Below are 17090 nucleotides of genomic sequence, written 5' to 3'. Positions count from 1 at the left end.
TGGAATCAGATTCTTCCTAGGGTATTGGGTTGATGAAAGAATGGCAGAGGAGTCAACAGTGATTATTGCTTAAAGTGGATTAAACTGTGATTTTGTTCCTAATAACATTACAGTTTTCATTACTTTCAGAGTCTATCTTCTTCCCATTATAAAAATTGCCAAATTAACTTTCAGAAGCAATAATTATTCTCTTAGTCCAGAACACTTAAGTTGGTGAGGTTGTTTGCTTCCAAATTCTAGTGAGGTCAAGGAATTCAAGCACGAGTTTGCAGTAAACAGCTTAATAAGACACTGGACAGCATGAAAGAAACTCTGCCCACGGTTCATAAAAATAGATGAAAAGCACTGACTGTGAATCCCTTGCCTGATCTGAAGTTCACTGGGTTCACACATTGCCTTTAGGCAAAGTCAGCTGACACCTACAAGGCTGAAGTATGCTAAGGATGGCACTTTGAATACAGGAGTGGAAAAAAACTTCTGAAAATACAGCCAAGTCCAAATAGGTACCAGACTGTCTAATCAGAACTATTTTCCTAGGACAGACAGCATTGCTATTGCTCCAGCATTGTCTGGACTGTTAAAAACACAGTGATGGGTCCCATTTGCCTTGCCTGTGGCACTGTAGAGTCTCACCTTTCCCTGCACACTCCCAGTTCATAGATTTTAGATAGCTCACCAATATTCTTGCAGAGTTTTTCCTGTGAGGTTCTGCCACTGCAACATCCCTTCTCCTGATGTAATGAGAAACTGTGGAATTATATAAAAAAGCAGCAAGTTCAGGAGTGTCTTCTGGAACAGCAAACTGCAAAGAGAGAAATGGGAATGGCAATGACATACACACACAACGATTCTAACAGATTTGTTCCTGTCTCAGAGGTCTTGAATTTTGGATTAACACTGGTTTTTCAATTGAACAGCATAATCATGAGAGTACTTTGTCTTCAACTGGGAGCATGATGAGTAATAGCACAGCAAGATATTGCCCAGTTATAGGAATTACAGCAGACAACATTCTTCTCTACTTTTTACTGGTGTCAGTTTCGTTACTTTATTTAATTTTGTTAGCCTCTCAGGGGCAAATTCTGATATATATAACAGGATAAGTTCAGAGTTGTTGCACAGTAGTTTATTTATTAGTTCAGATCAGAATCTGCCTAATAAAGTATAACGATTTTACCAGTTTTAGAAAAAAAAAAATGGAAGTCTGACTTAACACAATTTTGATCATATATCACATATGTTACAGATTTGTTTTGGTAACAGCTCAAATTTGTATAAAGCAAAAGCTTCTTCATTTTTAATCTCACATTAAAATGCATTCTCTTCAGCTTTATATTTATAGATTTTTGTTCTCCAATTAAAAATTACTTTTTTGTTGTCAGTTTTTCTTTAATTTCTATACGGTGCATTTATGGCTTCTTTTATGAAGCCTTAAATAACTCCTGGAAGCAACTGCTACAGAAGTATAGATAAATGTTAATTCATGACAATCCACTCATGTAAAATCACAATAAAATATACATAGAGGTTTATAGTAAGATCTCAACAGGAACTCAACTAAATAAATCCAAACCTATTCCTTAAGAACATCTGATTATAAAGTGCTATATTAGATCCGTCTCATCAGTTCCTTTAACCTCTGAAGACAAAATATGTTAAACAAATTCCTAAAGAAAATGTTTGTAATTGAAATAAATGTTGTAGCATTAAAGGAAAGAGAATAGCTATAAACACACAAAACCTCCCACACACTAATGCTGTGTAGTACTAGATTTGGAAAATTGGTGTAATTTATCTGAGTAAAATTAAAATGCTATAAATACAATATAAGCATTTAACATTGTCTGAGATCTTCAGTCAAAAGCATCCTACAAAGTGAAAGATATTATAACTCATTAACAGATGAAAACCCATGGAAAAAAAAAAAAATAATCCCCTTTTTTTCATTTTTCCTGTTGCTTCATGAGGTTAGCATTGTCTATTTGCAATAAGGGAACACATAAGTAGCTAGTAAATCTCTCCCTCTCAATGTGGTAATGTGCAAACTCTCCTTCCAGTATTCTTTCACCAGGATATAGACTTCTATAATGATGACAAATCAAAAAAACCCCCACGATATAGAAATGTGCCTGCAAAGAAGCCCTCAATACATGATCACAATGGGTATATATGTAGATCCATCTAAATACCAAAGGATTTTCATCTTTACATTTTTCTTTTTTCATAGATCCTAGAGTGTTAGCATCCTTGTGAATTGTTACAGCAAAGGTTCAAAAAGAGCCCTCTGCAGTTAAGAGAAACATGTGTGTCTCCTGCATCTAAAAGCAGAATTTGTCCAGTGGCCTAGATGTCCAGGTTAATGATATTATTTTATCCTTCTTGATCTGGGTATATGGAAATGCTCAACTGAATAATCTACCTCTGTTGCTATTTTATATGCCGTGTATCCGGCATGCTATCTTAGAGGATCACTCCCTCCCTTTAACTACAGCAGACTGTCTCAGTTTCCCCACCATGGAAGACTGTACTGCATTCTTCTCCTGAGCATTATTACTTTGAGCAGGTTTCCAGACCTCTCCAGTCCCCCACTTCTCATTCCAATACCCTGTTCCACTTTTCTGGTTTTCTAGCCAGGTTACAGCCTTTGCTGCATTGTGTAACTCCATCAGAAATGTTCTGGAAGAGGACTTTTTTACACAAAGTTATAATATAATGTATGTAACATAAAATAATGATACACATTATTTTATATTACATACATTATATTATATTATATTATATTATACTGCATTATAGATATTTAAATATTTCATATATATATTTAAATACAATATATATTTTATAATATACAATATACATATATTACTAGATTATACACAAAATTACACAAGAGCGGTTGGTGACCATTCAAGAGCAATGCATTGGATGGTATTGCTTTGTCCCAATATCAAACCCTAAAGACAGTGCTAACAGTTTTGCAGCATTAGCAGATTGCCTCTGGAAGGGGTTAGCTCCTGCCACTCATGTTGGTGGATGTGCCTCATACATGTGGTGGATTTTTGTTGTTATTTCACTGCTGCCCTGACAGATGCCTCACTCGTGGTGCTGCAGTGCTCAGCCACTGAGAATGCACCAAATGTCTGTATATTCTACCACAGTGGTGTTTATAGGTACAGGTTTTATAAAAATTCTTTTTGCCATCAGTCTGGGAGAAAAAATCCAACTTATCAGAAATACTGTCTCAAGCCAGAAGGCAATCTAACTGAGCCCTCTTCTCATCACAGCTGCCTTTAGGAAGAGTAAGAAGGAAGTAAGAATGGGGCATGCATACACAACACTCCTAATAACTTTCAGCTTCCAAATGTTTTCAGTACAGGGACTTCCTTATCTATATGAAGTTTGTGTTCATTTACTAATCTTCACTGAACCTCTCTTTTGGGAATTTGTTTACTTTCCTCTTAGAATCACGTAAACTTTTAACCTTGACTACTTCCCTTTGGCCACAAATTCCAGACATCTGAGACCTGCCACCATGAGCCATCACTTCCTTTTGCTTGTTTTGAATCTGGCTCCCCAGACTTCATTAGATGTTCCAGTTCCTCTGCAGGAAGAGGCAGAGAACAGTCAATCCACACCCACACTCTTCCTGCCACTACTCATTTTGAGGATCATATTTGTGCACAGTCATCTCTTTTCTAGATAGAAGTGTTCTAGTGTACTGAGTTGCGAGTTCTTCAGCTTGGAATTCATTCCATATCTTTGATAAGTACTTCGGCTCCTTTTTACACCTTTTAAGATTCATAATTTTATTATCCTTTCTCATCCCTCACTGTCTTCATAGAAGATAAGCTACAGAAAAGTTCCCAAACAAAAGTCTTCCCATGTGTGCATAGGTGTGACTTATCTTTGTGGACTAGACAACAAAGCTCAAATAAAACCTTTTTACAAGACAAGAAATTCAGCAGTGGGGAGGAATGTACTGCTTTGATTGAAACAGAACAATCTGAGTAATTTCAAAGGGGAAATGCCTAAGAGAGGTAAGTTCAGATATCCAAGAGAAGTCAGAGATTTAATGTCCTTAGCCTTATTTGGAAATTTGATCTAAGCATCCTGATGTTTGTATGAAACTTGAAGAAGCCTGTCTCTGTGTCCTCTTGCCATCTGAAGCAATAGATAAGCATTACGTATTTGAAACTTGACTTGTGTATTCATACTGTTCAATGCTTTGAAAAACTGAAATAAGGAAAGGATATTTAATTTCTTGCCATAAAAACTGTGCATCTAAAGCCATATTCTGCCACAACAGAGGGACCATTATTACAGGAAAATTTCTCACAAGCTTCACAAGAATTCAGTCTTTTTTATGTAACAGATGCAATCATTGTCAAGTAGGAGGAGCGAACTTCTTAATAAATAAAATAAATTAAATAAAAAAATATACATTGCCTGAAAATGTCAGTAAGAACTGTGGCAGTATTCTACACAGATTCTTAATTCAATCTTAAACAGAACACAGTGTCTAGGGTGGGAGGAGGCTGAACTGCTTTTCATGTACTTGCAACCTGATCTGATCAGTGAGTTTGAGAAGCTAGGCTTGCAAGTACAAATGCAGCACCTTAGCTTCTTCCTCCTCACCACTTCTGAAAAAGAGGTGAAAAATTAGGTAGAAAAGATATGCAGAAAAAGATCCCTACCTCCAATTTTGATGTGCTTTGGGTATAAACTGGACAGACATATTCTACCTTTTGTTTCCTATCACTCATTTGCTTTTTCTTTCTCTAAAGAAACTAAATAAAATGGTGGAATTCCAACATCTCTTTGGTTTCCCGGGTGAAATACAAAACTTTAGCAATATTGTATTTAGTCGACATAAATTTTTATTTACTCTTTTTAAGTATGTACTGTAGTTCTGTCTGTTCAGGCTAAAGACTTGACTTGTAACTACTTAGGCTGTGACCACTCCTCATCACTAGGAAGTTGTCTCCCCTTTCATCCAACATACCAAACTCACACCCATTTTGGTATGCAAAAGATGTAGAGCATTTTTAGCACTTGGAATGCAGCTCTCCCTGAAAGATGTTTAACAGGCTACTGCTTAAACTTGAGAAGTGTTGTTGTTTACTCCAGAAATGTCTGGAATCAGTCATGCTTAATAAATTGGATACCTTGTTTTTGATGGGATAATATGTAGAGCTGTGTTTTGCCTAATCTTCTGACGTTGAGCCAAACCAAGCTCTTTTGAGGGGATCTGCCATCACAAACATAGATCTTAAAACAGGAAATTGTCCAAGCAGTGAGAGATCGGGTTAGGAAAGCTAAAGCCCTAAGAGAATTAAATGCAGCCAGGGATGTTAAAAACAATATGAAAAGCTTCTATGGATACTCAAAGGTAGGTGAGGGAAAATGTAACTTCTCTCCAGAAGGAAACAGGAGACCTGGTTACCCAGGATGTTGAGAAGGCTGAGGTACTCAATGAGTTTCCTGCCTCAGTCTTCACTGGTGAATGCTCCAGGCACACTGCCTAAATCACAGAAGGGAGAATGAAGAACTGCCTGCACTGAATCTGAAGGTGCACTTGTCCATGAGACTTGATGAGATGCATCCATGGGACCTGAGGGAACTGGCAGATCAACTGGCAAAGCCACTATCCGTATCTGAAAAGTTGTGGCAGTCTGGTGAAGTTCTCACTGACTGGAAAAGGGGAAACATAACCTCCATTTCTAAAGAGGGTGAAAAAGGAAAACCTGCAGAACTACAGACCAGTCAGTCTCACTTTTGTGTCTAGCCCAATCATGGGGCAGATCTTCCTGGAAACTATGCTAAGGCACATGGAGAATGAGGAGGTGATTGGTGACAGCCAAAATGACTTCACTAAAGGCAAATTGTGCCTGACAGATTTGGTGGCCTTCTATGGTGGAGTCACAGTGTTGGTGGACAAGGGAAGAACAACTGACATCATCTACTTGCACCTAGACAAAGCATCTGCCACCGTCCCAAATGACATCCTGATCTCTGTGCTGGAAACACATGGATCTGACAGAGCACTCAGGGAATAATGAAAGGGCTGTGTGATCACACTTAAGGAACTGTGGTCAATGGCTTAATGTCCAGTTGGAGACCAGTGATGTGTGGTGTTCCTCAGTGCTGGTACTGGAACAGGGCCCTCTGTAACATGTCTGTTGGTAGCATTTACAGCGGGACTGAGCACACCCTTCTCCTCATATAAAGAGTACAGAAACCAAATATGCACCAAGCACTAACTTTAGAAATGCTGTAGGCTATCTATTTCTTGCTTCTTACCCACGAAAATGATCTTGGACTGTTAAAAATTCCCAAGAAAGTTCCAATCATGTGAAGCTTCCATTCCATTCCAACACAGGCAAAAAATCCCAATCAAAATGCAGAAAGTGACGGAAATAAAGTACTCACCTTTATTTGCATTGGATTAATAGGAGAGCTTGTTTGACAGTGCAATGGTCCATGTGTCTGAATGTGGAGAATATAAAGAAGAAATTCTTCTCTACTGGACACAGGCCAACCAACATGGAGAACTGTATGGTTGATGGCACTTGGTCCTATATTGTGCAGCTGTTGAAGAAATATGATCAGTACTTTCCAAGGCAGTAAAAACAACAAAACAAATTGAAACCACCACTCAGATATTTTCAAATTCTTAGTGGACACAGCCTTAGAGTATTTAGGGAAGATTATTACAGATTATAAATATCACTTTATTGATGGAGAATCTGTGGTAGAAGAACCTCTTTGTTTTAGTCACAAAACCAATGGGAAATCTGAGAGAACAGTCTTTTCTGTCTGAGTGTGTATTCAAGAAATCTATCACTTTCCCATTTTTTCCCACATATGAAGAACTGAATTCTAAAAAAGTATCAAAAAAAATTCCAACCCAAAGCACACTAGCAAATGAACCCCATAGAAATATGAACAACGAACAGTAACAGATCATGCTTGAAAATAGTAGCCAAAAGTTCAGAATACAAAAGAATCACATTTCAGGGCACAAGAATAGAAGATAGAGCAGAACTTAAACTAGCTTCTTTGGTTAAGAACTATATTTTCAACATTCTCAATCTAGATTTTCTCAAAAGAAGTAAAGAAACTAGTTTTCCTAAATTTATATCCCAAGACATTATTTGTTTCTAGGGAAAATGAGCAAAGACAGAAATAATAAAAGTTTAGAAACCTAGGCTATTAAAATAGTTTCCTTATATTAGTTTACAGTTTGAAAATAACTGATGACATCAGGAGTCTGGACATGTGTTGTCACTGGACTTGAAGAATTATAGAAGCTGAACACCATGGACCTTTATGCAAAGTTCCTAGAGATGTGAGAACCTCCTTTTTAAATCTGCAGAATTTTTGTGACTGATGACCTTTAGTTACAACAAAATAAAAAGCCCTTTCAATCTTACATTTTCTGGGAGACTGCTCAGTCTTTTGGATGCTTTGCTGATATAAACCATGTAAGTGGTTTCCTTAGTAACTGTAACTAATCACTGTAATTATTTGAATATATTTGAAGTCACAAATACAGTTTCACAAACAACTCAGATGCTTGAGACAGGATGATTTGAAGCATTTTTCAGTTTAGAGAAATGTGTTAGATGGGGAATTCATAAATGATAATTTGTATTTTACAGTTGTATTCACTATAATTTAGTATGTCCTGCAAATTGTAATCTTACACTGCTGATTAAGCTCAGTTCCTTATATTTCCTTGAGTGCTAGTTTGTGAATTATAACCATATGTGAAGCCCCCTGTTTTACCCTCTGGAATAAAGGCCATCCATCAGATTCTAAGGATGCCTTCTATTCCCTGAAGTTGAAAAGGGCATTGGCCCTTTTTCTAAGCTGAACTCTTTTAATTGACAAATCATCCATAGGAAAAAAAACAACAAAACTACAAGGTAAAAATATGTGTACTTCAAACATTAAGAGTTGTTTTCATCAGAATATTTTACATGTATGTCTACATTATATTTTTCAGTTAGCTAAATGTCAAAGAAAACATTTTTTCCAGTGCACAGCATGTACAGCTTCTAATGAGAAGATACTTGACATTGATTATAAGGAACTTTTAAGCACTGTTTTTAATTCTTGTCAAACACCCAAAATGTTTATAAATCCCTTAAATATCTAAGACAGACTCCTAGTATAAACTAATATCCCCTCCACTCATATGAACAGATAATGGGGTTGTGAATTCCCAGATTAAATTTGGGTCATGTGCTAAAGTCAGAGTATTTACATTTGTGGCTTTATCTAGCTACAGATAAAGACAATAAACCAAATTCATCAGGAATTCAGTGGGGGCAGCATGAGGTCCTGTGGAAACATACATAATTTTTACCTCATAGATGTGTTCTACTAAAGGACCAACTTCTTCTTCTTTTGTAGGTTCATCTTTGGGTTCCCAGTTGTGAAGTGGCAAAATAATTGTTGGGGGGTGAGACACTCTGTAATATGCAAAACAGTATAAAACAGTAACTGCATAAAACAGGTTAAAACTGTTACCAGTGAATGACTGCATTAGTTTTAGAACAAAATGATGACCACTATAAAAACCTGAGCCCTCAAAGGCTTGTTATTTGGACACATTAATTAGAATTAGGCAAGGTGAATGCTACAATGCCTCCATAACATAGTAGATGGGAAAGGGAGACATTGTGACTTCCGTAAAGTCATAATGGAAATTGATGTATTGAGAAACAAAATTCAGGTCTAGACTCTAAAAAAGGCTTTCCAACTGCTTTGCAAACAAAGTGGCAGTTAAAGCATTCTCTGGAATATTGCTGCAAGTTGCAACACATAAATAAAACAAACAAAGAAAACTGTGACTTAGTATTTGATATCTTTCCAGCTTTTCTTCTTTATTTGACCTTGAGAAAGTAGTCTTCTGTTAACATTTTAATTTGAATCACAAACATTTTATTTCTCATAAAAATTGGTATTTCCTTGTACCAGTTCCATTCAGATGCCAACTAAACCTCACTCAGGTGTTCAGAAGTTGAGAAATCAGATCCCAAGAATTTCTTTTAGCATGATAGGTCAGTTCTGGCACAGACATCTGTCACCTACAAGTACTGCATGTAGTCCTTGGTGCTACAAGGAAATGGTGTTACCCCTTCTTTGCCAGGGTCAACTCTCACTCAGTTTTGCTGATTTATGGAGTCTTTAGTTGAAAGAAAATCCATAGAATTTCAATGTTGGTTCTGCCAAAACTGGAGTTTTGCTAACAGAAAACTGTTAAAAAACAATAATTTTTGTTTTTAGAGTGTAAAATTTGAATACCATAATGGACTTCTAGGCACTGCTGTTAATCACTTTGCAGTGGCCCTGCTGCAGATTGCCCCTTGAAGAAAAGATTGGATAGTTTTGTTGCAAATGTTGAAAAAATACTATTGGAAGGAACAAACTGTTCTTGATTACAGCTCTTCTGTTATATACAATGAATGAAAATTTTCTACAGTATACAGCTTCTCAAAGCAGCAGGAAATCCCAGAGAAGAACAGCTTAATGCCATCCAGCTGAAGTACAACTCCTGGTGAAATTTGGTGTGTTCAGGAGTATCCTAACTCTTAATATTTCCTCAGACTTCAAAATGCCAGCAGTTTGGACTAACAAGAATGCCAGAGGTTAAATTCACAAGTCAATCCTAATATAAAACATATTAATTAAAAAGTAATTTCTCATTAGGTACTTGGCCTAAGTTTCCCAAATCATCTTGTTTCCAATAGGAATTTTAATTATGATTGCTGTTGGAGAATAGGAACTTCAGAGTGTTACGAAAGCCAAGAAACATAGACTCTTAATCTACTATAAAAAACTGCAAATCAGAAACTGTACAGAGACAAAAAGAAGAAGACATGAGGTTTCAAAACAGTGTTTTCTCTTGCACTGCCAGGGAAGTATTCTTATCCACGGAATTACAAAATGTAAAGTATAAATTTAGACATTAAATTAAAATTATTGTAGTGTATATAAGAACTTTTATATTAACAGAATTTACAGTTATTTTGAGGACTTCCACTATTGACACAAAACTAACAAAATGGGGTCAAAGAAAAACAAATTCACACTTTTTACTATTTTATTTTGCATTTAATTGAGAATGTTTTTAACATTTGAATGATTTATTAGACAAGAATTTTTCCTAGACTTTTAGGTGACAATTATCATGATACAAAAGTACTGAAAATATGATAAATAAAGTATAGTGCACAGAAAAGGCTTATATGGGGATATACAAAAAAAAATTCTGCCAGCTACAAATTCTCTAAACCCAAATTACTTCCTTCTTAAATCTCTCATTCCTCTAGTGCTTTTTCAGCAGCGGGAGATAACAATGCCAATACTAAAACTCCTACATTTTTATAGAGGAAGAAAGGTAAGCAAAATAATTAAATCTTTGTTATCAAAGCAACTGCTTATTGAATTATCTAAGGATTTATGTTAATTTTCTTTTAAAGAGGCTATTGAAGAAGATTTCTTCCTTTCTCACAGAAGAAGCATTAGTACTTGCATTCCACTGTGCAAGTATATCTGCATGTATGCATATGCACAGTTTCATAAATACTTGTTTTTCCTCAGTACAATGTATGATGCACTCAGTTCCACTCTGTGCAATTCTCAGAAGAGAAGTAAAGAAACTAATGCAAGATATTTTCCAGTCCAAATGTGGACCTAGTCTCTCTTTTACTTTTATCTAGGAAATAGTGAGCAATTCCCTTGGAACTGCATGTTTTAGCATCTCTGAGTAATTAGCAAAATCTGTCAACAAAGCATTTGGAAATGCTATAGCTAATAAGGAAACTAAAATACTTAAGAGGAAAGAAACTGGAAGTCATTCAATTAAGTAATTCCTCTTTATTTAATAACCTGTTTCCTAGAACTGCAGGCAGCAGTTCAAGCAACTTTTTCCACTTATCATCACTTTCCACTGAGCATTTTGTGGTCATTTTTTGGTCTATCAATTTACATGTTAACAGAAGGTTTTATTAAAAGGAACACTCTATGGCACAGTAAAAGCATGATCGAGACAAAGTTTCCAAAGAGTCTGCAAAAAATAAAAAGTTTGTAAGACTTTTTTATTAAAGTGAGGAGAGACTTCACCAAAAAAAAAACCCAAAAAAACAAAAAAACAACGATCCAAAAAAAAACCCAAAAAAATCCACAGCTCTGGAAGCAACCCTTACTGGGAAGTCCTGTGTATGTAACCACAACTGTTCCAGTCCAAAACTCCAGCCTGTCCTTAGCCTGGGGTGCTCACCCATGGCAACACCCAGCAGCTGCTGGCTCCCAACACTTCCTCGTGCATCTGTAGCCCATTAAATAACACCTTTGATTCTTTTCTCCTCAGCCTCTACTTCTGTATTACACCTTTTATATTCTTCACCTCTCTTTCTATCCAGCTCATTTCCTTAGATCACCACTAGCTACAGAGAATGAAATAATATTCTCACTTATGTTCTTATTCAACAAGTTGTATTTCAAGTGCTCCTTTTCAGAAATAAAATAATTGACATATATCCACACAGTCTTTGACTGACAGCTTTTTTTGTTCCACCTGACTAGTTTTAGGGTCTTCTTAATCTGGAATACATTTACAAAATATGATGAAAAATCCTTTTAAAATCCCTCAGATTTAGACTGAATATTAGACCAGATTAGAGCAGATAGATTGAATATTAAAACAGAAAACATGTTCTCTGTGATCTGCAAAATTATTTTACTTATTGCTAGCACTTGATAGTCATATTGTCTCGGAAGTGACAACAATAAATATATTTTTATAAATTAAAGCCCCATAAATAAATAAATTTTAATTTTTTTACATCTAAGGCAGCCTCTTGAGGTGCATCAAATTAGAGACATCTACCCCGCATAAGAGACATCTACCCTCCTTGCATCAGCCAAGCCTCATGGCCTGACTGTGGAAGTGAATCTGGATCTTGTAGCTCCTGTTCAACCTCTGCAGAGCTGATAATGGTTAAGGTTTTTTTTTTTTTGAGCTGTAGTTTCATAAGAGGAGATGTAGGAAATCTAATATCCCAGACATCCTCCTGACTTCCTCCAGGATGCCAGAATAGGAGTCTAGCTCCAAGATTTTACAAGGCACTCTAATATTATAAAATCTTAGAATCATTTAGGTTGGAAAAAACCTTAAAGATCATGGAGTCCAACCCTAAAACTAGTGCTGCCAAGTTCACTATTAAAGCATGTCCCTCAGTGCCAGATCTACACCTCTTTTCAATATCTTCCAGAATAGTGATTGTACCACTTCCCTGAGGAGCCTCTTCCAGTCCTTGACAACTCCTTCTGTGAAGAAGATTTTCCTAATATCTAAACTGAACCTCCCCTGCTGCCATTAGAGGCCATTTCATCTTGTCCTCTCACTTGTTATCTGGGAGAGGAGACTGATTCCCACCATACTTCTACCTCCTTTCAGTTATTTGTAGAGAGCAGTAAGGTCTTCCTGAGCCTCCTTTTCTCCAGGCTGAACGCCCCCAGCTCCCTCAGCTGCTCCAGGCCCTCCACCAGCTTTGTTTCTCTTTCCTTCAGTACCTCAATGCCCTTCTGGTAGAGAGGGGTGCAAAAATGATGCCAGTATTTGAGGTTTGGCCTCACCAGTGCCAAGCACAGAGGGCTGATCAATGCCTGCTGGCCACACCATGTCTGATACAAGCCAGGGTGCCATTGGCCTCCTTGGCCACACAGGCACAGTGCTGGCTCGTGTTCAGCTGGCAATTATCACCTAATTGCATTTTATAATTTCTAAAACTAAGCTGTATACAAAAAGAGAGATAGAAATGATCATCTTTGATTATATCCTGTACTTGTTTAATTTTGGTATACTTTGTGTCAGTGAACAGTTTATCATTACTCATTTCTTACTCGTCCTTTCTTCAAAGGCCTCACTCTGCTCTCTATTACTACATGCCTTGCCATAATGTGTTTCACATTTCCAGCCATAAAAGCTGTAGATTCTGTTTGGTATTCAGCATTAAGCATCCAAGTGGTTGCACAAGAAGACCTATACATATGAGCAGGCATTTTATATTAGTAACATCCATGCACAATTTGAATGCTCAAATGAAATGCTGGCTCTGACTGGTGTTACTACAATGTGAGATTCTTTAAGTTGCTGTCTTTGCACAGTCAGTCAATAAGTTTGTAGTAGTTCCATCCTGCAAGGCTTGCAGGGGTGAGACCCAGGTGTCCTAGATGGATTAGGCATTTGGGTTTATAATAAGCATGGGATTATCATATGCAGAAAGTTTCTGTTAAAAAAGTAGTTATCAAAATGAGTTTAAATAGTTGAATACTTACCCTCTGATCTGTACTTGAGCTGCAGCACTGATGTTGATATGGAGGTTCACTAAGTTGCTGGTGGGATTTATCTTGTTAGAACTGGAAAATATATGTACAAATATTAACAAAGGTTTTATATCAGAACTCTGAATTATCATATCACTCAACACACAAGGCCCACTGGGCATATCACAAAATGAGATTCCTACTGGCACTCTTCAGTCTTGTAGGACTCGGGTATTTAAGATGGATATTATTTGAGCTCATCACATATTTAATAATATCATCAACTGAAGCTTCCTTTAAAGAATCCTGTGATGATGAATAAGATGTTACAAATTTATTTGGCTCAGAATATCTTGTACAACTTGGCTATCTGTATAGATAAAAGTACCTTAATAGAATAGAACTTTGTTTCATACACTGGAGGAAGGCAGTGTTAATGAACAATACAAGCTTTGTTAGAATAAAATTTATTTTTATGATTCTCCAAACCTGTGACTTTAGCATGACTTAGTCTTTGGGGAAAAAGAACCAAGATCAACTGTTTCTTTCATTTTCTTATTTTCTTCCCTCCCCTATCCAGAGTGTTTACATTTTTAAAACCACTTAGTAGTGAAAACAGATCTCCGTGTTTAAAATCTAGAGCTCTCACTCATCTTATTGTCTTTTCTGATTGTAAATCCTTAGTAATAAACATAGTTTCTCTTACTTCAAAAGGCTACTCATGTGATTATAGCCCATTCCTATAAAAAAGGTTTGCAAGTTCAAATTCATGAAGATAGTGAAGTAATTACAGACTTAGAATTTATTTAACTATGAGATCAACAACACTAAATTTGGATTTCTTTTTCAATCAAGTGTGGTTTCCTTGCTCCATGAACACCAAGTTTCTATTGCTGTCCCAGTTTGCTGCTATCACATCTGGGTACCATCAGTCAATTGGAAACATTCAGAGGAGGTCAGCATTTCCAGTGACTGACGCCTGAGGAATAAAGAGCTTTGATCCAGGCTTTCTGGTTACAGATTGCTGAAATTAAGAGCAGCTCTAATTTGTTTGTAAACTAATGCAAATTTCCATCAAACATTATTTGAAATTTTAGGTAATACTCTATAGCCATTGTTTTGAGTATAAATGTACAAAAATTGTTTAAAGTGTTATTATTATAAAATTATTATACCACTATTTTGTTAGAATAAGCTGCTCTCCAACTTGCTTATTTGTCTTAATTTCCATAGAGTTAAAATACAGATTTTGGTCATACATATCTGCTATTCAAACCTTGTTCATGCTTTATGGCATTTTTTGGAGAAGAAAACAGTTTAAAAGAAGTGCCAAGACATCTCTCTCTCTCTAAGAGGTACATAATTGCATAGCAACATCCACATCAGAAAAGGAATCAGATTTCAAGACACTTCTCAGCCTCTTGCTTGTTTCTTATAAGTAATGAACTTAAGTTTTGCAAACCAAAATACTTATTTTCCACTTGATGTTTTGAAGCAAATGAAAGTCCTCTCTTTTGAATAAATTAAAGTAGGACGCAAATTCAGATGTGTTCTTGCCTCCATCTAGGCAATTTCCTCTGTTTGCTTCATGGAGTTATGCTCTGTTTTTCTTTTAGAATTGCTTTATCTGTTCACTAAGATCATAGAAATACACAAACTGTCCTGCTGCTTGTGAATGAATGTACAAAGCAGTGAGTTTTAACTGTAGGGTACATTTCCAATGCAAGAAATTTTACTCTTTACTCTTTCCTTTTTTGTTGTTTTTTAAATAGCTGTGTGCTCTTCAATATTTTCATACCAGTTTGTAGCCCAACACATTTCCTTCCTTTACATTTTAGTGAGTCACACTCATGGAGGAAGCATGAGATGTTGCTGTCTCCTGAAGTTCAGACTTATTCCTTAGGAAATTCTTGTCACTTTTTAAAAACTGTTACCTACATTCAACTCTTATTACTGAGACAGATTTAACTACCCAAAAAGCTCTGGACCTCCCCAGACTCACAGCATGAAAAGGGTGGTGACATGAGCCTCGGATAACCATTTAAAACTACTGCTTGCACTAAGAAATGAATAGTGGCATGGACGGGGGACTACAAGGTAAATGCTGTGTCTCTCTCCAGGAGAGCTCATGTCCAGGTTTGCATGGTCCCCACCCAGATTCCAGGGAGACCAAATGCCCAATGGACTTCTGTGCCATTGGTGTGCCCTTCCTGAGTTTCTGCATGTCCTTTCCCTTCAAGGCTTACATTATGGAGACATGACTTAAACATTTCAAATGTCTCAGTTATTTACCATAATGAACATGATCAAGGCCCTCATTAAAGGCCAGACATTAGCAATTAAGTCTCTGCATGTGGGGCAGGGAGGGCCCCATGCAGAACTCCACTGAGTATTTGATGAGGACAGATGGAGCAGCAGCCCTTCCACCTACTGAAAAAGTCCCAGGTTTGTTTTTGCTGTTATCCTAACCCAGCCCACTCTGTGCTTTTTTGTCTCTGTGGGAGAAGTTCTGCTCAGTAGAAAACACAAGATTCTACAATATTATTATGTGAAGCCCACAAATGGGGAGGAATCAAATGGAAAAATTACAAAGGTTCACCTGCATCAAACTGAAACAGCTCTCTCTGTGCCAGTAAATCTGCTGAGCAGATTTTAACTGCTTTCCTTTTGTTTTCTAAATTTTTGTGAAGAAGAAGCATGTCTGGTTTAATTCAGAGCACGATATGTTTGTGCATATTCACCGTTGTTACAAAGTGATTACTGTGTATTAATTCTGAAGTTTAAATAAAGTTAAGATTTGGCAAATCTGCAGAAGATGCTTAAAAACTCAGTTAACCTGAATTTTAAAGAAATACCTGAATAACCTGAATTTTAAAGAAATAAGACTGATTCTCCCAATAGTTAATGAGGTTCCAAAATCAAAAATCCTCGTGACTTAAACTACCATTGGAGAGCCCCTGAAATATTTACTGATACTCAAAAGGGACCTTATTATATAATAAACTTCATATGGCAAAAGGAATTAATAATTTAAATAACCATGCTCTTGATAAAATATCTAACCTTTTTATTTGCAGCTCAAAATTGATGCTGAAGTCTGCATTTTCAAAATGCTGAACAGAAAATCGAATGCCTGTGGAGAACTGAGAAAGAAACAAAACAACAGGTTACTAGAAACAGTTGATCTCTCCAGATCAATAAAGCAGCACTATTCAACATTGCATTTCACAGACTTATACTGGATACTGTTGCTTTTCAAAATTAGTATGAAATAACATCATCTAGTTGTTCTCAGGAAAAAATACCCTCCTGCCTCTGTATGTCACCAGATGGAAAACTTGGCTGGAAAGAGGAAAGATCAGAGGAATAGAGAAGCACTCCCAAGAACACAGCAGTGGGCCCTTCTTCATCCAGACAGTCTTTGCTTTGCCAAGCCAAGCCAAAAGCAAATAACAGTTGTCTGGCAGCTCTGATCCCTGCCTCCATCCATGCACGCCCCTGGCCAGGTCTGCAGGCTCCCTGCACTGTCTCTGCACCTGGCAGCTCTGCACTGCCTGCTTCAGGCACTGTGGGGCTGACTGAGCACCTGAGGCTAAACTAGCAGCAGTTTAATTTACTTCTAGTTGATTTTTTTTTTCCATTGTGGATCTGTTAAGAGGAATACAGCTTCAAAGTTATATTTTCAGTTCAATTTGCTACAACTTGGGAGTGAGTGACCAGAGGAGAGAGTAAAACATACAGGTCCCAAAACT

At 36.8% G+C, this 17090-nt stretch overlaps 1 protein-coding gene across 1 annotated transcript in view; it reads right to left on the bottom strand.

Moving 5' to 3' along the window:
* ITGA8 (integrin subunit alpha 8) overlaps positions 1 to 17090 on the bottom strand; it is a 111381-nt gene that overhangs the window by 27829 nt on the left and 66462 nt on the right. Inside the window, exons 22-26 of the mRNA XM_059477303.1 lie at positions 16402 to 16481; positions 13351 to 13431; positions 8372 to 8477; positions 6430 to 6588; positions 677 to 802 (exon numbers count right to left, since the gene is read on the bottom strand). Of these exons, the coding sequence (XP_059333286.1) occupies positions 677 to 802; positions 6430 to 6588; positions 8372 to 8477; positions 13351 to 13431; positions 16402 to 16481 (552 nt within the window). The remainder of the gene's footprint in view (positions 1 to 676; positions 803 to 6429; positions 6589 to 8371; positions 8478 to 13350; positions 13432 to 16401; positions 16482 to 17090) is intronic.

The sequence above is a fragment of the Ammospiza nelsoni genome, chromosome 1 (assembly GCF_027579445.1).
Source record: "Ammospiza nelsoni isolate bAmmNel1 chromosome 1, bAmmNel1.pri, whole genome shotgun sequence".
NCBI lineage: Eukaryota > Metazoa > Chordata > Aves > Passeriformes > Passerellidae > Ammospiza > Ammospiza nelsoni.
This window is presented reverse-complemented; position numbering and strand designations above follow the sequence as displayed.